Source organism: Euprymna scolopes, chromosome 13 (genome assembly GCF_053919585.1).
Source record: "Euprymna scolopes isolate OS-2025 chromosome 13, ASM5391958v1, whole genome shotgun sequence".
Classification (NCBI taxonomy): domain Eukaryota; kingdom Metazoa; phylum Mollusca; class Cephalopoda; order Sepiida; family Sepiolidae; genus Euprymna; species Euprymna scolopes.
The window spans coordinates 27,924,153-27,947,628 of NC_136494.1; the positions used below are offsets into that span (position 1 = coordinate 27,924,153).

The following is a 23,476-nucleotide window of genomic DNA, read 5'->3' on the forward strand; positions in this document are numbered from 1 at the left end:
CTTAAATTTAAAATACATTTTTTTCTTGATTTGTCCTTTTTAACTTTGAAATAGCATTTTCCTTAATCTCTCAGGTTTAAGTTTAAAATAATATTTTCTTTGATCTATCATGCTTAAGCTTGAAATAAAATTTTTCCTGATCTGTCATGCTTAAGTTTGAAACAGCATTCTTATCACTCAAATTTAATGAAGTCATCTGAAGAATATACGTTTTTGTTTTATTTGATTTTTGTTTCAGGGGAAATTTTCTTTAGCAAGGATTTGGGGGGGGGGAGTCTTAAAATTCCTTTGGCGTGATTCTGGTTTGTTAGAAAAATGAAGTTGAACTATTTCTTGATGTACCGGAGCCTCTTTTTTTCAGTGAATTCTACTTAATCACCTCAATTGATAGCCTTTCATGTTGTCTGCATCATTAGATGTTACAAATGATGAACTTTCAAAGAATATGAAACTCAAATTGATGAGAATATCAAAGTCTTTGCACTCTTTGAATCTGATTCCTTTGTTTTTGTTATTTTAACCAATTTTGTGTTTTTCTTTTGGTAGGAAGCAACTGCCAAGTTTCCTGATTTAGAATGTGGAAATAAAACGCTGAAGAAGAAAAATATGTTAAAAAGGCAATCATGGATAGACAAGGTGACATTTTGGGGTTTTTTTTTATGTTTTTGATTTTTATTTCCTTTTTTCCTTCTCGCCGTTTTTATTCTTTTCCATTTGTTTTTCTTTTTTATTTCCATTTTCATTTTTTCTTTTCTCTTTTTCCCCTCTTTCCTCTTTCTTTTCCCCTCTTTCTCACCCCCTCTTTTTTTTCTTCCCTTTCCCTCTTTTTTCTTCCTCTTTTTCTTTTTTCCTTTTCTTTTTCCTTTTTTCTCTCTTTCCCTTTCTCTAACCTTTCTTTTCTCTTACCTTTTTTTTCCGTTTCTCTTTTTTCCGTTACTTTTTCTTTCTTGTTTTTTTTTTTTTTACTTTCCCCTTTTTCTCCTTTCTCTTTTCATTTAATCTTTTCCAATTTTCTTTATTTTTTTCTTATTCATTTAATTCTTCTTTCAAATGTTTCCATTCGTCTGCTTCCATTTTCATTGAACATTTCTGGCAAATCATCAATTCTTAACTTATCTACCAATTGCACTTTACAATACGAACAACATCTAAAGAGCTTTTGCTTCAGATCGTCTGGAATAAACTTTCTTACCATTGATTAAAAATGTCTACACCATTTTGATGCCAAAAATTTTCTTTATCTTTTCAGTAACTATATATATATATATATATATATATATATATATATATACACACACACACGTAGAATACCCATCCCAGGACGGATATAAGCAATAAATATAGCATTAGTTTTAACTTTTAATGGTTTTGATTTTTGGCGATGAGGGTAATAAGTTCAATAGTTTGGAAGTCTTACCAAGCGCATATTATTGAGGCACATATATATATACACTAATGTTAGGACAATTAATTGCTATCAGGGATTAAGAAAATCAAAAAAAATCAGAACTTTTTGAGTATTGATATCCCAATACCACTTCTTCAAAAACTTCCGATTTTTTCAGTTCTTGATTCCAATTGTCCCAATATGAATCTATCTATCTATATATATATATATATATATATATATATATATATATATATATATAGACAAGACAAGCGGCTAGACAAGCAACTACCTCAAGCCAGGATCGAAACCAGATTGCCCAAACAACAGTCAGAAGCTCCAACTGTTGTTTGGGCAATCTGGTTTCGATCCTGGCTTGAGGTAGTTGCTTGTCTAGCCGCACTGATGAGCTATGAAACAGCGAAACAGTACTGTATGTGGATGATATATATATATATTTCTGTTGAAATATTCTTTATTCACTTATATTTCCCTTTTTATATATATCAATCCTTATTTAAGAAGCTCAATGATGTAATTACAGAGCATATAATGAATAAATGACAAAAGTCTATATTCCAAATGTCATGAGGTTGACCATCTTACAATTTATTCCTTTAATTCAGTTGACATTAAGAGTTCTTGACAATACCTTTTTCATAGCACAAAATCATTCACTTAATTATTATATCAATCAGTGAATCTATTTTGCCCTTAACTCATCAGAAGAAATAGCAACCATCAATCCACCAAAAAGAAATAAAATGTGTTAATAATAATTATTTAATTATAATTAATATATACATTTATATATTAGCTGAATTACCCGGCAACGATAGATTTCTATAAACCTTTTTCTTCTGCATCTTGAAATGAAAAAAATATTTCATGTTTTTTGGGGTTTTTTTACTTTGCAAAAAAAAAATCTTTTTTATTTTTTTTTTAAATGCATTGTTCAAGTTTATGATGATCATCATTATTGGCTAGGAAATAACTGGAACATTATAACACAAAATTTACTTATCCTTCTCCACATCGAAGTTTTCAATTATTGTATTTTTTTCTTTTCTTTTCTGAATAGCCTTTTTCTGTAACATTGCAGGTTTTTACTTTGTTTTTTTTTTTTTGTTTTTTTTTTTTTTTGTTTTCTTTACAACTCTGTTTTTTTATCTACTTCAGGGAATTATTCAAGGCACAGTACCATATTTAGGCACCTTCTTAACGGACCTTACCATGATGGATACGGCGATGCCAGACGTCACAGAAAGTAATCATATAAATTTTGAAAAACGCCGGAAAGAGTTTGAGGTGCTAGCTCAGATCAAACTCCTGCAATTGGCGGCACAGATTTATCAGTTCAAAGATGATACGCAATTTTGGATGTGGTTTGATGCCATCCGAGTTTACGATGAAAATGAAAGGTAAGTTTCCCTTTTACCAGCTTCCTGTCAGATTAAAAAATTTTAGCAAATAAAGGTTAAAATAACTAGTTCATCCAATTTAAGTATATAAAATGGAACTCTCTTCTGTTTTCCTGCTTTCTAGCTGAATATACTATGGTTGTCTTCAAGTCCAATGTAAACAAGTTCTTGATGAGCCCCCCCCCCTTAAGTAATCCAATTTACCAAATTTTCACTACCAATGATTGCTATGATATTGTCCCATTGACTACTGTATGCTCAATAACCCCTATCCTTGAGTGGCCTCCAGGCTTTGATAATTGGTAACTTGCCTTCTTTGTAAAAAAAAAAAAAATATAAGGAAGATCAGAGTATTTAAATAATATTGGATAATCTAACAATTTGGGTGACCTAAGTTCAAATCCCGGTCATTTCACAGAAAGACTTTCACTTAAGATGTTGGCAACCTTCACCTGGTTAGTTTTGTAACTACATGATCTCTTTCTAGAAAGATATTAGGGAAACCTATGCTAACAATAGAATGATGTTATCTGAAATGAATGAAAGGATTATTTTATTTCTTCCTCTTCAGTCGCACTACCAGATCAGGCTGTCTGAGGATACCAGCTTCCTGACTTAAAATGCAACAAAGATTGATGCTATTGTTTTTTTTTTTCTTTTACAAAACTTAATCAAGTTCTATAAAGCCAAAAACAATTTTCTGCTGCAACCTTTACAAAACTTAATAATGAATAAATATTTGAAAATATAAATTCTTGAAACATATGAACCTTACCAAATGATTGAAGCCAAAAAGGGTTGATATGCCATATGACAAAACAACAAAACCAAACACAATGAATACATCATATTTTTATTATTGAATCGTTTTGAGATGAGCAATTTATTTATTTATTTGCATCCTGATCTTCTAGTTGTTGTTTCGCAGCGTTTCGGCCGACTATTCCTCTGGACTTCATCAGTTGGTGACTATGGAAGGCAATAATTACTGAGGATACAGTTAAGAGACTCAGCATTCCTATCCCATCGTGGTTTACCACCTGAACATGAATATACATAATACATGCACATACATACATTCATATAAATATATACATGCGTATACACACACTCATATAAATATATATAATATATACAATATATGTGTATACACTCACGCATATAAATATATATAATACATGCATATACACACACTCATATAAATATATATATAATACATGTGTATACACTCAGGCATATAAATATATATAATACATGCGTATACACACATTCATATAAATATATATAATACATGCGTATACACATTCATATAAATATATACAATACATGTGTATACACTCACGCATATAAATATATATAATACATGCGTATACACACACTCATATAAATATATATATAATACATGCGTATACACACACTCATATAAATATATATATATATAATACATGTGTATACACTCACACATATAAATATATATAATACATGCGTATACACACATTCATATAAATATATACAATACACGTGTATACACCAACGCATAAAAATATAATACATGCGTATAGACACATGCATATAAATATATATGATGAATGCATATACACACATGCATGTAAATATATATAATACATGCACATACACACAACAAATAAATATAATACATGCGTATACACACACACACACGTAAATATATATAATACATGCGTATACACTCACGCATATTACTATAATACATGCGTATATACACACATGCATATATATATATATATATATATATAATGCGTATACACACACGTACATTAATATACATAATACATGCGTATACACACATGCACATAAATATATATAATACATGCATATACACATACACACATAAATATATATAATGCATGCCTATACACACAGCATATAAATATATATAAAGTGATAGTGAACCGGAAAAATTACCTAATACATATAATATTTTGTAAAATGGATTTTATTTTAATACGCCTTACATTTTTCTATTTACAGCCATGAACTTTCTTGTCTTATAGAAGCCCCAACAGATGAAGTAAAAATAAAAAAGAAGTCTGCTAGGTAATAAGAAGTTACTATCTTTTTTTTTTTTTTTTTTTTTTTTTAATTTTTGTTTTCTTTTTCCTTTTTTTTTTTTTTTTTTTACAAAAACTGCGATAGACAAGGCTTGAAGCCACTTGATGTAAGGGGCTAACAAAAAAATATACTGCTTCTAGGTAAAAATCTAGCCCAATAGATAGATTTCAACCCAGAAAACAGCAATTCTTTCCCCTATGTCAGAAACATACCTCATGGAAAGTTAAAACTTAAGGACAAAATAAGGGAAGCAAGAGTTGCAAGGCTGCTGCAAGGTCCACTTTCTACTTTTAATAAAAAATTTTTTTCCTTTTCTTTCTTTCCTCGCTTCTTTCTTTCTCGTTTCTTTCTTTTCTCTTTTCATTTTCTTTGTTTTTTTATTTTTCTTTATTTTTGTGCTTTTTTATATTGATTTTTTTTTTTTTAATTATATTTTTTACTTCTTACCATATTTGTTATTTGAAGCGAATTCGAGATTATGGTTACAAGTCCATAAAAACACATTCATTGAAACAGTGGAGAGATGAGTTATTGGTAAAAGATACAGCTTTTACTGACTCTTAGACTTGTTGGCCAAATGGTTGTGGTGACACCCACGACAAGTGGTCTCTCTGTCTGAGACATCGGTTTAAATCCTGTACTAGTCTCATTTTTCTCTTTGTGGGTTTTCTTTGTTTATTCCTAGTCCTGTGAATTAAATTGACCGTTTATTCAAGGGTTAATACCCATGCAAACAGTGCCAACAAAAAGTATGGTCTGTAATATAAAGGGTACTTGTATGTTTGCACGTCTGGCTAAAACTAAAAGAACAACAACACAAATACCTATAAAATTGTCCTTGATGAATAATATCTAAAATTCAGAAAAAATCTTTCTTTCACGATAAACTAGTGTGGATTTCATCTTTTTATTTATATATATATATATATTTTTTTTTTTTTTTTCTTTAAGACAGATTATGTACTAACTAAAACGGAAGTGAATCTGATTTCTTAATCACTGAAATAATTCCCTTATGTTGACTTATTTCTCAAGGAATCTAAAAAAAAAAACATCTTAAAAAAAACTACTCGTATCTGACAGTAAACTAAAAAAAAAAAAAATTGACATTCTTATTTAAAAATAAAAAAAAAATACTTGGAACAATGTATATGATTTTTGGAATATGATATCTTGACGAATAAGTCTATCATCAAGTATTGTCTGTATTTTGTGTGTGTTTATTTTTATTAAGTGTAAAATGCGTGTATATTTAAAGAGAGGAATCAGCTGGGCAGAGAAGATTCAGAAGTTTTGGTGCTTATTTAAATCGGCACTTATGGCAGCAATTAAAAGTAAAGAAAATATTTTTTTAAATCTGTATGACGTATGTACTCATTACAGAGTGAAGATGCCATATTCCAAAAATTGCATAAATCAATCCCGTACACTTTTTAAAAAAACAAAATTACGATTTAGCAATTTATACTACTAGACTGTATTGAACATAAGGTTGATTTTTTTTTTTTTTACCTCAACACTTCGATTTGAATGATCTCACATCTATTTTTTTTTGATCCGATTTCATCATGGCCAACGAAAACGCTGACTCGCTTAGATGTAAAATTTTATTTTATGAATTAAAACAAAAAAAACCTACTTGATCAAATTACATAATTTTTGGAATATGACATTTTCGTTCTGTAACAAGTACATACATCATACATACATACATACAGACTTTTTCTATATTTTCTTTACTTGCTGCCATAAGTGGCAATTTAAATAAGCACTAAAGTTTGTTTCTATAGAAATGTGTTACTTTTGTCCAGGCAATGCCAGATAGCTCTGCTAGTAATATATTGTTCGTTTGTCATAAACAAAATTTTTTCATTTTAATCTTTTTTTATATTGTAGCTTGGGTCACAGACCTTCAAAATTGGATGGTCCCAGATTACCGCAGTTTATATGTACCCATGATGATGGCCTTAGTGTAACGAGCCTGTCGGATTCCCCTGCCTCTGTATCTACAGGCCCACTGGTTAGTACTTGATGTCCGTTCTTTCAAATAACAAAACAAAGATAAGCATGCATTTCATTGGCTGCATCCACTGCTTTGGATCGTTCAGAAATTTCTGCCTTTGATCGTAACTAATAAATTTTACGATAATGTAGATTTTTTTTTAACTGTCTCTAATCAAAGCTGCATTACAATTGTAACAGAGCTGATTATGCTGATAGCAGCAGCAGCTGTATAAAGATATGCAAATGACCAAGTTGGTTGTGTGAAGTGACGTTACAGCAGAGATAAAAGAACACACGTGCTCACAAAAGTGGTGACATTCCAAATGTGACGAGACAAGCATGTGTTCAAGACATGGCCAGTGTTCGGAAAAGCATTTGTTCAAGAGACATGGGTGACATCACAGCACAAAAAAAGTCACATGTGGCTAAAGAAGGAGAAATGAACCATTTAAATATTTAGAAAAAAAATTTGTTGTTGGAAATACTAGATATAAAGGGCTTTATTAAAAATAAGAAAAGGAGTCAAGTTTTTTCCTTTCTTTTGTTTCTTTGCGATGGAGTCTAAAAATATAACAACACTGTTAAAACAAAAAAGGTGCACAGCATCACGTAATTATCTAAGATATTACATCATAAGACATTGCCAAGACTGCTTTAAAGATGGTTGGCTTCCCTTTTCTATGCTAGAAAACAACTCGCATCTGATAGTATCTTATATCACTAAAAAGCCAACATTTGCATAGAATATTGTTCCTATTTACTTTGCCTGCTCACAAGGGCAGAGTTAGACACCAAGGTCGTTTTTTAATGTCAAGAAAGGAACAAAAATTAGAAATTGTCTCAGTCGTGAAGGATTTCTTCTCCACTAACCGAGAACAAAAACTTGAAGTGTAGCATCAGAACAAAGAATATTGTTGCAACAATTTAGTTCAATGCGTCAACCATTAGTTTCTCTTTATTGGATAGGTTAAAAAAAAAAGTCTCCAATCTAATAGGTTCCGCACAATTAACCAAGCTCCAGCCCATCCCACTCATCTCCTCCTTTTAAACAGGGTCCTAAAAAAAGCCTCTAACATAATAGATCCTACACTGTCTACCAAGCTCTAACCTCTGTCCCATCCCCACACTGTTACATTCCTGTACTTATTTTGCAAGTATTTTAATTGAAACGGTGTTCTGACAAACTTGTAGCACTGATATCCCTTCAACGTAATTAACCCCCAACTAACCTGACACGCAGTAAAATCCCATCCCTTCACTATAAATGTCCCCCTGATGTTAGAGAGTTGTCTACGCTGAAAGTTTCTTACTTCGTACTGCTGACACTGGAATTCCCCTCTTCCGAAACCTGTTTCTATGACTGTACTAACATGCAGAAATTTAAATGTAATGCAAACAGACATTTCGCTTGCAAATTAGGTTTTCGAAATTAAAACAGTGTAAACCACGGTTTTAATTCTTTTTTGATAATGGCGGAAAAAAAAAAAAATCAAAAAATTTAATTTTGACTTTACAATATACTTGCACATCAAGTGTAATTACATAATTTCTTGTATCAGATAGAACTTCGACTGAAATCAATTTTATGACTAAGAATCCTTATTTAGAATTAAATAGTCCTGAAACATCCACCATCATTCCAGACCTTGCTCCATCTGACTACACTCTATTCCAATGAATGCAGCACTTTATAAAGAGTCACCAATTTTTTTTCTTTCAATGAAGTTGAAGAAGCCTGCAAGAATTTCTGGTGCTTATTTATTATAACTAGCATGGTACCCAGCGTTGCCCGGGTGTCAAGAGGTGTTATAGTAAAGCTATTGAGCAACCAACCCCCTATAAAAAGAATAAATACCTGTGTGTACTCGTGCGAACACAAAAAAAAAAAAAAGAATTAGCCGCAGTAGCCAGTCTCAAACCTGTAAGGCGAAAGAGAGGAAAGCGAGTTGAAAAAAGCAAATGCGTTAGTTGTCTCACCCACAGCGGCATTATGACATCACAGGCCTTCGAAATAACATCTTTTAAATGTACATTGAGATCGCTAAGCGTGAATGACTTGCAAAAATGTCTATGCAAAAACTGACCCTTCCTGGCAAAAAAATGCAATTCTCTATCTATATAAGAGCTAAGTACGTCCAAAGATGGAATACTGCTGCCACATCTGGGCGGGGGCTGCTAAAAACAGCCTATCCTACCTTGACAGAGTACAAAATAGACTCCGTGGCTTGGTGGTGGATGCCCTTTTCTCTACCCTGCAACATCTTTTCCACAGAAGAGACGTAGCGAGCCTGTCATTGTTCTATCGTTATTTCCATGGCAGGTACTCGTCTGAGCTCCATTCTCTGGTCCCCCCTCGCCAATCTTTCTCAAAAAACACCCGACTAGCTGAAACCACCGTCAATAATTTTCCCCACTACCTATCTGTGCCTAAATCAAAACGTAGATTCCATGAACAAAGCTTCTTTCTTAGAACTGCACGCCTGTGGAACTCTGTTCCGCTTGCCTGTTTCCCTCCCGACTTTAACCTGGATGTCTTCAAGTCCAACACAAACAAATTCCTGATGAACTGCCCTCCCCCTAAGTAATGACACCTTACCAATTCTCCAATACTATTGCTACACTATCCCTTTGATTACTGTACACACAATAACCCTTATCCCTGAGTGGCCATTGGGCCTTGATAAGTGGTGAACTCCATGTAAAAAAAAACCAAAAAAAAACAGCGCAGTTGACGGTTAAAGAATTAATGTTTTTGGCCAATACTTTGGTCCAAGAGATCGATCTTTCTAACAATACTAACAATACTAATTTTGTCAGTGTTCGTTGCGTGTGTCAAAAGGTTTTGGCAGATAAATAAACACACGTACAGACACATACTTACACACATTTTGCCTTTTATATTATAGATTACACTTAATTTAAAAAAAAAAAATTTATTTTTTCATTTTAATATACTTTCATGTAAATGTTTCTGTTATGTCACAAAAAACTATTTTCTTTACGTCACAAGTGTCACGCTCGTACATTAATTCCATAGCTAATATAACATGCTGACCCAACGGGTCATGGGTAGTCTAGTATTTTTTATATTATTACCGACTTTGAAACTGCTGATGTCTTTTTTTAATTTTGTCTTGTTTTAAATAAAATTTCAGTTTCTTTGTTGTGAGAATGCATCGTTTAATGTTCGCCATAAATTCTTTATGCGCAATCATTTCGTTCTCAGTTTTAGCACATTCTTACATTTTGTTTCCCTTCTCTTTTGCTTGCTGTCATCAATGTTTGAAGTGAAAAAAGCAGCTTAATTTAATTTTACAAAAAGGCACATCCTTTTAAGTCACAAAGAATTTTAAGTATATATATACATACATATATATATATATATATATAATTTGAGGTTGCTATTTTCCCAAGGTAGGGTAACCAGTGAAATATAACGAGGTTCATACAAGAGTGCTCAATACAGAATTAGAGCAGGTTACATTTGTCTTTACATAAGCAGTAGTTTGTTGCTACACAGTCATGAGCATTTTTCGGTCTGCTAGTATTTACCAACTAGAGACCTCATCAGGCAACAACCCTTATTTTTGTTAGAATTCCGTGTCCGAAAATAAGGGTTGTTGCCTGATCACGTCTCTAAATACTAGTAGACCGAAACATACTCATGACTGTTTAGCAACAAACTACTGCTTATGTAAAGACAAATATATATATATATATATATATATATATATATATATATATATATATGTCTTTACATAAGCAGTAGTTTGTTGCTATATATATATATATATATATATATATATATATATATATATATATATATGTAATATAAAGAGGGTTGGCTCTGCATTACAAATTAGAACCGTGGGTTTGAGGGTGGGTCCATAGATCATAAAGAAGGTTCAATCTTCAGGAGGCACTAAGATATTAAAAAAAAAAAAAAAAAAAAAAAAATACACATGTAGGTATCGATCCTCTGTTTCGTAAAACATTTTGTCACTAATATCAACAATTAGCATAGATATCCCGAAAAATTAAGTCATAGGAAAGCCCTTAAAAAATATCTAAGTGGCCCCTGAAGATCGAACCTTCTTTATGATCTACGGATCCACCCCCAAACCCACGGTTTAAATTTCTTGTAATGCAGAGCCAGCCCTCTTTTTCTCTACTAAGAAAAAGAAGCATGTTTTCAACACCCGAAGAAGGTCGCAGGTTACAGCGACCGAAACGTTGTGCTAATAACACCCAAGATGAGAATAATAGTCTGATTAATCAACATAACACAAGTAATATATGTTATCCACAAACTGCTTCGCTGTTTCACAGCCCTTCCGTGTGACTAGACAAGCATGCACCCTTGCCTTTTTATAAGATTGGGTTGGAGAATATTATTTCATACTTCTGTTTCTTGGCCCTTTTTTTTTTTTTTTACTTCTAAAGCCTTTCCTAAAGGTGGGTATGCCAGAAGGCAGCAGAGGCTTGACACCAGGGCTTTACCTTCCCTTAGGTGGACTGCTTTAGGTTGATGAGTTCCATCTAAAAACATAAAATGGTGTAGAATTGGTGCTTATGCTGAATTGATGGTTGAATATGGTTAAATTTGCATTCATTTTTGCATTAAATACTCATCCCTATTAATTCTTAACCGTACGTTGAATGGATACCATAATATTTTGGTTGCTGCACTTTATCATAGTAAAGGTTCATATGAAATTTCAGCCAGATTGGCCCACTAATTTCCGAAAAATATAATATACATGTAAAAAATGATGTGCCAATATTTCCAACTCGGTTTTATTACAGCATTAATGATTTTTGGAATGTGGTGTCTTGTAAATTTTCTTTCTTAGACAGATACTTTCATTCTAGTACGTGAACTTGAATTTGTGCATCCCAAAAGTAAATTTGAAAAATAAATATATATAAAATAAAATACGCATCAAGTGCGCCTGAAGGCCAAATCACAACGTAATATTAGGAAAATAAACAAATATTTTACTTGTTTGAAATTTATAACATAAATATATTTCGGAGCTATACTCCATCCTCAGTATGTTGTTTTTGTCTTTTTTTTTCTTTTCTTCTTTCTTGCCATGCTGTAAAGTTGGAAAAAGAAAAGTATGTTTGTAAAGGGCTGCGCGTTGTATCTCAGCGGTTGCATTTTTGAAATGTTGGAACAGTGCGTAGGCAACACAAGAATAACGTCAAGGTGTGAGTTCCATATAGAAACGTTGATTTAATTTGATTAAAATAAAATATGCATAAAATGTGAGTAAAATATTTGTTTATTTTCCTAATATTACGTTGTGATTTGGCTTTCAAACGCACTTGATGCGTATTTTATTTTATTCAAATTAAATCAACGTTTCTATATGGAACTCACACCCTTGATGATGAATATGTATATTTATTATAATTGATACTACAGTGATATATCTATTAGCCATAGAGATACCAGAAATTTCAAAATCGGCTGTAAGTCCTGCCAGGAGGACAATTATAAATCCGAACATCTTATCAGTCAGCAAACTAATGGTCTATTATAAGGAACATATAAACATTCAAGTGGTGTCCTGCCTGATTCAGACATTGATGGCTATTACTCTCAATCCATCTCTCTCCCTCGATGCTTTCTTTTTTTTTTTTTTTTTTTTTTTACATGGTGGTCACCACTTATCAAGGCCCGGAAGCCACTCAGGGATAAGAGTTATTCATGACTTCATTGTTGCGCATCATTCAAAACACCATTCATGCTGTTTTTCTCAAAAGTGTTTGATGTATTCCCACAGATTTCTTTGCAGTTGCACAGACAGTAAGTTGCAGTTTCTTTCTGTCTGAGCAGTGGCCATATTGGGTGATTGTCCTGAGGGATCCTCTACCCAGCACGAGATACAAAACCATGAACAGAATTATTCCAGATTGTTTCCATATTACATCAGTCACCTGCTTTCCATAACCGCATGTTACCCTGATTGGGGAGGGGGGGGGGGGCTCAGGTGGGTTCTCGACCTTGCCCAGGTGTCTCCCACAGACTAGCAGAGAGAAGGAGGCACCTTAATTTTTTCCTTTGACAGCAGTGCTGTCCCACCACCCTATACAGCGTTTATTATTCCCAAAAGGTCACCCATTTTAGTACTGACCAGGCTCAACATTACTTAACTTTGACGATTTGACGGGAACCTGTGTGTCAACGTGATTGTCGTATATAAACATTACCGTACACTATTAGCCTGCTGATCAAAGATAAGATGATAGTATCTATCCTCACCTTGCAGGTCGCACTTATTACAAGCTTGAAAAACCACTGATATCTCTATGGTTAATTGATATATTAGGTTGGTGCAAAAATAATGTCATATTTTTTTTTTTTTTTTTTTACATGGAATTGAATATCAAAAAACATTATTTTTGCACCAACATAATATCAATGTATCGTGTTTTCAGTAAAATATTTTACAAGTTATTGAGCTCTCTGTGTTTATTCTTCCTAAATTGTGCATGTTTATATGATAATAAGATAATAATAAGATGCGACAATATTTCCAAGTTGTTTTTATAAAAAGCAAACGATTCTTGGCAAAAGGAGATTGTTGTAATTTTCTTATCTGACCTTGGATTGATACTTTTGTTGTTGGGTTAATTCTAGCCTTAACCTCACCTCTGAACTTTGTGCATGCATTGTCTAATGCTTATAAAAAATGAAAAAAATGAAACAAACTTTGCTTCTTTTCTTAGTTCCCTCTTACTGACATTTCTCACTCCTCTCTCTCGGTTTGAAATCATCTTTTTTTTTCATCATTCTTGTACAACTCTCATGTCCATATCGATATTTGTATTTGGGTGAACGTTATCAGAACATCGGCTGTCGTTTTGGTGTTTGCGTGTACTGACCAAGGCTGACCTGATATCCCCCCCTCCCTACCTATCATTCAGATTGGCTTGAGTCGCCTTAACACTGATCAAGAGAAGAAGACGTCGGTGAAATGTGAAGCCGTCAAGTACAGTGCATGCCTCCCACTTGCTGTATCACTACTGCCAACCAAGATGGCCAATGGAAATGCAGCGTCTTCACAAAATTCCGCACTTTCAAAGGTACCTATTTCCAAACAACTCTCACTTGGTTTTGGAATTGTTCGTCTCGCACAGATTTAAAAAAAAATAAAACTTCACTTTTTTTACCTCTTCTTTCGTTTACACCCCAAAAATAAATCTAAAAAAAAAAATAAATAAATATTTATAAGAATTGGCAAAAGCTCTTATTTGTTATCTTTGTTAAAAAATTTTAATTTTGAATAAACTGTTTTGAAACCATGCTAAGATGCAAATATTTTATTAATAAAAAGAAATCATTAATATTTTTTCTTCTTTTAAACTTAAAATGTTTTTTTTTTTTTTTATTAATCTCGGATAGTAAAATATCTATCATCAGCGAATAAGTTTTTCTTTTCTTTCTTTCCTTTTTTTTTTTTTTTTTCATAAATGAAATGTCTGTTAAGGCCAGACATTTTAATTCGGGGGGGGGGGGGGTTCAATTTGCTCATGATAGATATTTTACAATCCGAAATTAACAAGAAACGTTTCAAGTTCAAAAGAAAAAATTAAATATTTGCATCTTAACATGGTCTCAAAACAGTTTGTTCATTCAAAAAAAATTTTTAAACATATTTATTATAATTGATATTACAGTGATATATTTATTAGCCACTGAGTGAGTGGTAAGTGCAGTCCTGCAAGCAATCATGAATCTTATCAGTCTTATCCATTATATAACATTATAATATGTATATTATAAGGGAACATAAAAGCATTCGTCTGCTGACCAAAGATAAGACAATAATATTTATCCTCACCCTGCAGGTCGCACTTATTACAGACTTTAAATCCGTTGCTATATCTATGGCTAATTGATGTATCACTGCATAGTATTATCGGTAATAAATATTTTATGCTTTGTCAAAATTATTGAACCCTCTGTTTATTCATCCTACCGTTCTTGTATAACGTTTATGCCTTTATAAATGTTTAATTTCACTTAAATATTGTTATGATTGCCGATGGTCCTGTGGTTTGCTCCTTGCTAATGGAGACAGAGATGGCTTTGTTGCAGGGTTCGAATCCCACGGCCAGCAGCAATCGTAACTTCTTGCACTGATGATTCCAGAAGCATGAAACACTAGTGTCTGTAGGTATTAAGAATAATTATTTATAATTATAAATATAAATGTTACTGTTTTGTATTTGTGATTGATCTGGAATATGGATATATGAAGATATAAAAAACAAGTTCTACAAGACCCTCTTTCATTCGTCCATTTTTGTCTATAGTGACATCATTTTAACACCCAGTTCCCTGCATTGATATAGCCTTCTTATACTCTTCCATATATATTGACCAGCAATGCTTAAAACAAACTATCTTTCCCTTTTATAATTATAATTGTTTATATATTGACCAACAATGCTCGAAGTAAACTACCTTTCCCTTTTATAAATATATATATATATATATATAAAGTGATGGGATGATTCGAATATTATTCCATATTCCGATACAATTACCAATTCCGATTTTTTATAAATCTCTATCTAACTATAAAGTTGTTATTTTTCACGATTGCTGTAAAAACACATGTTAAATGTGCAGATATCATCTTAAACGTAAAAAATTTACATTTGTGAGAGATGATCTATCGATTTTAGTTTCACTGATAGCTAAAAATCAATAAATATCGATTATTTTATTATTGATATCAGCAGAAGATTTTGTTTTAAACAAAATCAAATAAAAAATGCCAATTAAAAGAATCGTTTTCGGCATTGGAAAATAGACACTAATTAATCGGATTTCAATGCCCCAAAAGTTCCGATTTTTCCAATTCCAAGTAATCATCCCAACACTAAAATATATATATATACAGGGTGACCCAAAAAAACGGGCCCCAACTCTAATTAGGCCCCGTTTCTTAGTGTTTTTCCAAATGAAATGAAACTTTGGTCATAACTAGTTTATTATATTCAAAACGTCACATCAAAACACAAGGGTCTTTCGCCTTTTTTCTCCGTTCTACAGCATATGTTCTAGATGGCCTCCATTTAGCTTTTGTTTCTTTTTGGGTCACCCTGTATATATAATATTTTATTTTCTTTATGTAAATATAGTCATATCTTGCTATGATGTGCAAACCATTTCGATCATTTATTGATCTCATCGGGCGAGAAAACATTGAAAATGTAAAAAAAAAGTTGAAAAACATTTTATAATATTAGAGATCTTCAAACCTAGCTACACGTTAGACATGCCAAAATATTTTCTCCTCTAAAATTATAAAAAGTTTTTCAACTTTTTTTTTAATTTTCAATTTTTTTCTTGCCTGATGAAATCAATAATAATCGAAACAGTCAGCAGATCGTAGAAAGATATGACTTTATTTACATAAATCTTTTGAATATTTGCAGCCTGAAATAAATATATATATGATATCAATTTGAGTATTCTTCTGAAAAAATAAACATATATTTATTATAATTGATGCTACAACCATATCCATATAGCTATTGGCCATAGAGATACCGGAAGTTTCAAAGTGGATAGTAAGTCCAGTCCGGAGGGCAATGATAAATTGAATCATCTCATCAGTCAGCAAGCTAATGGAGTACTATAAGGCAACATATAAACATTACAATACACCATTAGTTTGCTGACTGAAGATAATACAATGATGTTTATCCTCATCCTACTGGCCGCAGTTATTGCAGACTTTAAAACTGCTTGTATCTGGGACGATTAATTGGAATTGGGAATTTTTTTAAAAATCCAAATTTTTATGGGTATCGAAATTAGGAAAATTTTAGTCTGATTTGCGATTCCAAAAACGAGTCTTTTGATTTTGTTTTGTTTTATTTGTTTAAAACTTAATTTTCCCTCTGATAATACTATAAAAAATTTATTGATTTATTGATTTTAAACCAACAGTAAAATTAACATCGGTTTTAATAAGGAATTTAGGTAAAAACGGCACCAGAAAAAAATGGCACAAGTGGAAAATATTGATGTAAATGTCACAATCATATCACATAATTTTTACAGCTTAATCATGTTGGCACATTGGTTTCTGTCAGATCACCGAAGTTTAGCAATGGTGAGTTTGGTCAGTACTAAAATGTGTGGCCATTTGGGATTTGTATTCTCTGCTGATCTTGACATTGTTTCCTGTCAGTCTTGGGCCTCTCTTTGCCACGGGACACAAGCAGTGCTAATTTAGGAGAGGTGTAGTTGAAGATTGTTCAACCCTTGCCTCACAACTACACACAAAAAGGAATCGTTTTTGGCATCGGAAAATATGCACTTTGATATCGGAAAATATGCACAAATTTTCCTGATTCCTATACCCCAAAAATCTTTGATTTTTCTGATTTCGATTAATCATCCCAACACTAATATATATATATATATATATATATATATATATATATATATAATTTTTAAATGAATCTTCTAAACCTCTGGGTTTAGCATTTGGAAGGTGGTGAGAATTTGTAAACGTTCAGCCCAGCCTTGTTTCACATGCACACTCAGTTTTTGTTTTCATTGAAAATCAAAATGTTTTTATTATAAGAAATTGATTTTTTTTTTGTCATTGAAAATTCAAATATATTTATTATAAGAAATTGATGTCTTTTTTTGTTTTTTTTTTACTATTGAAAATTTAAATGTTTTTACTATAAGAAATTGATTTTTTTTTTTCATTGAAAATTCAAATATATTTATTATAAGAAATTGATGTTTTTTTTTTGTTTTTTTTTTACTATTGAAAATTTAAATGTTTTTACTATAAGAAATTGATTTTTTTTTTCATTGAAAATTCAAATATATTTATTATAAGAAATTGATGTTTTTTTTTTGTTTTTTTTTTACTATTGAAAATTTAAATGTTTTTACTATAAGAAATTGTTTTTTTTTTTTTCATTGAAAATCAAAATATATCTACTATTATAAACACTTATAATTTTTAATTACAGTTTCCTGTATTATTGACTGGTTATTTTTTTTTTTTAAACTTATTAATAATAATTTAATATTCTTTTCTTTTATTTTTAGATTTCTCATTCATCTTCTGCATCCTCATTACTGTCATCCGATAGTGACATCACTTCACCTTATCGTTTTCCTGATTCCTGCATCATCAAAGTTAGTGTACAAACTGGAGAAAGTTGTGGCAGCCATGTCTATAAAAGTATTATGGTGAGTGATGAAGTCATTCTTTTAATCATCGTTAGTTTGATACTTGTTGCGTAGAAATGTGTAGGGGGGTTGTGAACTTTACATTGACAACTTTTTCTTTAATTGCAGAATTGGCAATTATCGGTTATTTTTAGTTCAGCTTGGTTTGGCAATTCATCATGAAAAGACTGACACTCAAGCAGCATTTGCAAATTGCAAGTGATACAAATTTGAAGAAAAAATAAGTTCATAACTGGGCCTGTTAACTGGCCACCTTGTTCATGTGATTTAACCCCATTAGATTATTTTCTTTGGGGATATTTAGAGCCCTATGTCTACACTGATAAACCAGACACAATAAACCACTTATATGACATCATTTGACATGTTACTGCCAAAATACAGCTTAAAATTTTGTGTAAAGTTTGTGGAAATTGAACCACTTAAATTATGCCAGATACACACAAGCTGCGGGTTCATATGCCGAAAATTTTATTTAAATTACAAATGCAAAAAATTTATCTTTAGAATAAACCACATATTTGTATAATAAAAATTATTTTTCTGTGATTTATTTTAATTTAAAGTTTACCGCCTTTAAAAAAGAATAACATCCTATGCTTGTGATGGCAATCACTGGGGGGTGGGTTGAGCCGGCTCCAAGTGAATTTGTTGCATCATGAATCAAGGTAGTGCATCCAGAATCCATTTGTGATTCAATTGTTGTAAACCGTAAATGCAAGGGCTGGTCATAGCTTCTAAGTCAGCTTTTACCATTGCGAACCACATCCTCAGTTGATCACCACTCTTCTAGCATCATCCCGGAGCAGTGTTGGTGCTATTGCCTTCTGAATTGCATAGAAAGTTGGTCAATGATGAGGACTGACAACAAACTTGTATTAATTTTTGAACAATTAGTTTTAAAGATCATCTAATATGAAGCACTGGAAAATCCTTGTTTTGTATAAACATGAATATCTTTGAAACTACAAGGTTAAGTTTCTGAAAATTGCTATACCGATTGCAGCACTAGTCCTGGATATGTACCCAGAATTTGGGTAAAAAAAATACCTAAAAAAATGTTGAAATTATATATATATATATATATATTTTTTTTTTTTTTTTAAAGTTATCAGTGCAACCCAAAAATTGCATTTATTATTAATCATGTTGAGTAATTTAACAAATTAATTATATAAAAATTTTTATAAATCAAAATATTCAAATTTCATGTTATAAAAATATTTAATGAGTATTAATTACAATTTTTAGGTTGCCCTAATTATAATAAAAAAAATGAACGAAATGAAAGTTTACTAAAATGAAATGCGTAGATTCCATGAACAAAGCTTCTTTCTCAGAACTGCACGCCTTTGGAACTCTCTTCCATTTGTCTGTTTTCCAGCTGACTACAATTTGGTTGTCTTCAAGTCCAACATAAACAAATTTTTGATGAACCGTCCTTTAAATAATCCAATTTACTAAATTTCTACTATTAACGATTACTACAAATTATCCCCTTGACTACTGTACACTCAGGAACCCTTATCCTCGAGTGGCCTCTGGGCCTTGATAAGTGGTGACCCCTATGTTAAAAAAAAAAATACATAAAAATGACATATTTTTTTAAAATTTTATGGCAAAAGTTTGAACCTCCTCTTGGTCCTTCCTTACAATGGTTGAGCTTCTAAAAAGTGTGGCATTAAATCTGGATATCTGCCTAAATTTTGTATCAAAAATACCCGAAAATTTAGTTAAAAAGAAACTAATTATTTCTATTGCAAAATTTAATTTAAAAAAATAACAAAGCAACTATTTCTATTGTTTTTTTCAGTGCTTGTTGGTTACTTTAAATAAAAAGAATTATTATGTTTTTTTGTTTATTTTTTGGGTCAGTTTTGCTTCCTATTAAATGGAATTGATGGTATTTTTTTTTTCTTTGTACAAGATGCTTCTGGTTTCACCTATGTTTGACTTTTTTTTTTTCAGCTCAGCAATACAGATCACACACATACAGTCATCAAGAAATCTTTGGAAAAATACTCAATCGAAGGCACACATGAAGATTATACCTTATCTCAAATTCTTCCTGAGAAAGGTGAGTTAAGAAAATTTGTTTATTTCTCATGATCATACCATCCTCCCAGGATTATCTTCTCCTTTTTATTTATTCATTTTTTTTGGGGGGGGGGGGGAGGGGGGCTACTAGCATTGTTCAGGAGAAATTGCAAGAAGAGTTAATAGTTAATTGGTTGAAAGTTAACAAAACAAAAAAAAAATATATTCTTTATTGACATATGAATAATAATCATTATATAAAATATGAAATTGATAAAATAAAGTCAGATGTTTTTTTGTGAACGTAACGGTCCGTAAAAATGAATCAGAGGTTTTTGTTTTGAAAATATGATCTGTAAAATGATTAACATCTTGGTCACTAGAGTATCACCTTTTTCTCTCTCTCTCTCTCTCTTGCTCTTTCTCCCCTCTCCCTCTCCCTCCCTCTCACTATCTCTCACTATCTTTCTCTCACTCTCACTATCTCTTTCTCCTCATTCTCTCCCTCTTCTCTCTTTCCTTCACTCTCCATCTCCTCCTCTCTGTCCTTCCCTCTCTTTTTCTCTCCCTCTCCTCCTCTCTGTCCTTCGCTTTCTTTTTCACCCCGCGTTCTTTTCCTTTTCTTGCTCTTCTCTTTCCCTCTCTCTCTCTCACTTTCCCTCTCTCTCTCTCTCACTTTCCCTCTCTCTCTCTCTCACTTTCCCTCTCTCTCTCTCACTTTCCCTCTCTCTCTTGCTCTTTCTCTCCCTCTTTCTCACTATCTCTCTCACTATCTCTCACTCACTCTCACTATGCCCCTCTCTCACTATCTCTTTCTCCTCATTCTCTCCCTCTTCTCTCTTTCCTTCACTCTCCATCTCCTCCTCTCTGTCCTTCCCTCTCTTTTTCTCTCCCTCTCTACTCGCTTTCTTTTGCTCCCCTCTTTTCACCCCGCGTTCTTTTCCTTTTCTTGCTCTTCTCTTTCCCTCTCTCTCTCTCACTTTCCCTCTCTCTCTCTCACTTTCCCTCTCTCTCTCTCACTTTCCCTCTCTCTCTTGCTCTTTCTCTCCCTCTTTCTCACTATCTCTCTCACTATCTCTCACTCACTCTCACTATGCCCCTCTCTCACTATCTCTTTCTCCTCATTCTCTCCCTCTTCTCTCTTTCCTTCACTCTCCATCTCCTCCTCTCTGTCCTTCCCTCTCTTTTTCTCTCCCTCTCTACTCGCTTTCTTTTGCTCCCCTCTTTTCAACCCGCGTTCTTTTCCTTTTCTTGCTCTTCTCTTTCCCTCTCTCTCTCTCACTTTCCCTCTCTCTCTCTCACTTTCCCTCTCTCCACATTCAAAACTAATAAAATCAAACACAAAAAACATGATGTGAATAGTTCTATAAACATAAACAAATTATTGTCTTTGTTTTTCAAATTATTGATTATTTAATTTGTAAACAAAACAAAAATAGATGTGTCAAACAAACAAAAAAAATACTTTTCGATTTTGTCTTTGTTTTTCAAATTCAACTGGCTTTACAAACTCACTTTTTCTTGATTAAAAAAATCTAGCCTGAGCTTATATTAAACCCGAAAACTTGATGTGATTTACTTCTTGCTTTTGTTTTCCAGAACTCTTGATCCCGTCAAAAGCAAATGTGTTTTACGCCATGAATAACAGCAATACGACGAACGATGACTTGAACTTTGTTGTACGCACAAAGTCTTGCCAGGAGGCATTGACCAAAAAACGCAAATCTCGGGGTAAACTCAAGAAACTGAGTTTGTAACAGATTCCTTCATTCTCTGTTTCCAACACCACTGCCGCCACCACAACAAAACTGCCACCAACTCCCCTGACCTCCTTCTCCCTGATCCCTTCCAAAAATGCCATGAGTTAAGAAAATTTTAAGCTGAGTTGTGTCAAATGGCAATCTAATTTAAAAATGTAACGTGCTTTTCTGTTTGAATAACACGTACATGGTATGGTGAATGTTAAAGATGGCAGCGAGAGTAGCATGCAAAAATAATTCTGTATAAGCATTAAAAATGGTTTTAGATAGTTGTTTAAACAAAAACGAGGAATCGGATAACATACATGAGTGAAACCCTCATTGCAAAATATGCACTGACTACAATATTGTATGCAACGCATTGCAGGGAAAGTTCCTTAAAGTAGAAAATGCGTGTGTGCACAGTCCCACTTTACTTACGTTTTCATCCCTGTTTTTCTCATATCGAAAAACAGTGAAATTTTATTTTCTTGAATAAAAAAAAAACCTAATCAATGAGAATGCGACTGTTTTTGGGCGCACTTTAACCGTAAAAAAAAATTATGGTAACATAAGAGTATAAGCACCGAATTTATTTTGTTTGTTTTCATTTTATTTGTTTGTTAAATCTGGCAAAAAAAAAAACATAACAAAATAATCCGAAAATTGCAAAATTCAAGCCAAATTGAAATACTTATTTTTTATTTTTGAATAAAAAATAAGTATTAAGACAAAAACAGTAGTGTTCTTGTTGAGTAGGATTTTTTTTTTATTCAAGAAAATAAAATTTCACTGTTTTTCAATATGTGAAAAACAGCAATGACAATAGAAGTAAAATGGGACCATGCACACACGCATTTTCTGGTTTAAGGAATGCTCTCTGTAACGTGCTGTGTACAACATTTTAATCAGTACGTATTTCGCAATGGGGGCCTCACTCGTGTATGTCTGCCATCATTTCGAGTTAAAATCCATTTAGTATTGTGTGTAACTTGACAAAAAAGCACACGTGAAATGTGTCAATCTTATGCGAGTAAACGAGATCACACAACGTCAGGTCAGATTCAATCGCAATCTTGCTGTGATCTCGCATAGTTAACATATTTTAAGCATATTTTTCTCAACTTTACATGTGTAATACTAATTGGATTTTAACTCAGTAATTCCTCATCTATTATTATTATTATTAACAAAAACGATATAAAACCATTTTAAATGCCTGTACCAAATTTTTTCCTGCATTCTGCTTTAGCCCTGATCTTTAATGTTTACTCATAGGAAGGTTGGTTTTTTTTGTTTTTTTAAATATGCTAAGCAAAAAAAAAAAAAAAAAAAAAAAAAAAAATCAATGGCAGCAAAATAATTTTTATTTTCGGTTATTGTTTTTATGTCTGTATCCGTTTTACTTATCTTTTATTTTGGAAAGCAAGGTCGTAAACATTTTTGGTTTTTGTCCTTTTTGATCCTAAAAATTCCTTATTTATCATTATCACCAAATTATTATTATTATTTATTTTTATCATTTTTTTTTTAATTTTATTATCTTTTTTTA

General features: G+C 32.2%; 1 protein-coding gene across 7 annotated transcripts in view; it reads left to right on the top strand.

Moving 5' to 3' along the window:
* Positions 1-23,269, top strand: part of LOC145291958 (ral guanine nucleotide dissociation stimulator-like 1) — a 270,169-nt gene extending 246,900 nt beyond the window's left edge. For 3 of the 7 annotated variants that reach the window (XM_080137887.1, XM_080137889.1, XM_080137886.1), the window contains exons 10-17: positions 547-636; positions 2,567-2,808; positions 4,819-4,884; positions 6,796-6,919; positions 13,840-13,998; positions 18,005-18,148; positions 20,117-20,225; positions 21,785-22,040. In XM_080137887.1, coding sequence (XP_079994013.1) covers positions 547-636; positions 2,567-2,808; positions 4,819-4,884; positions 6,796-6,919; positions 13,840-13,998; positions 18,005-18,148; positions 20,117-20,225; positions 21,785-21,942 — 1,092 coding nt within the window. In that variant the 3' untranslated portion in view covers positions 21,943-22,040. Of the gene's footprint in view, positions 1-546; positions 637-2,566; positions 2,809-4,818; positions 4,885-6,795; positions 6,920-13,839; positions 13,999-18,004; positions 18,149-20,116; positions 20,226-21,784; positions 22,041-22,753 lie in introns of those variants that run through there. The other 4 variants (XM_080137891.1, XM_080137890.1, XM_080137892.1 and 1 more) reach the window with 3 other exon arrangements.
* Positions 23,270-23,476: the final 207 nt, after the last annotated feature.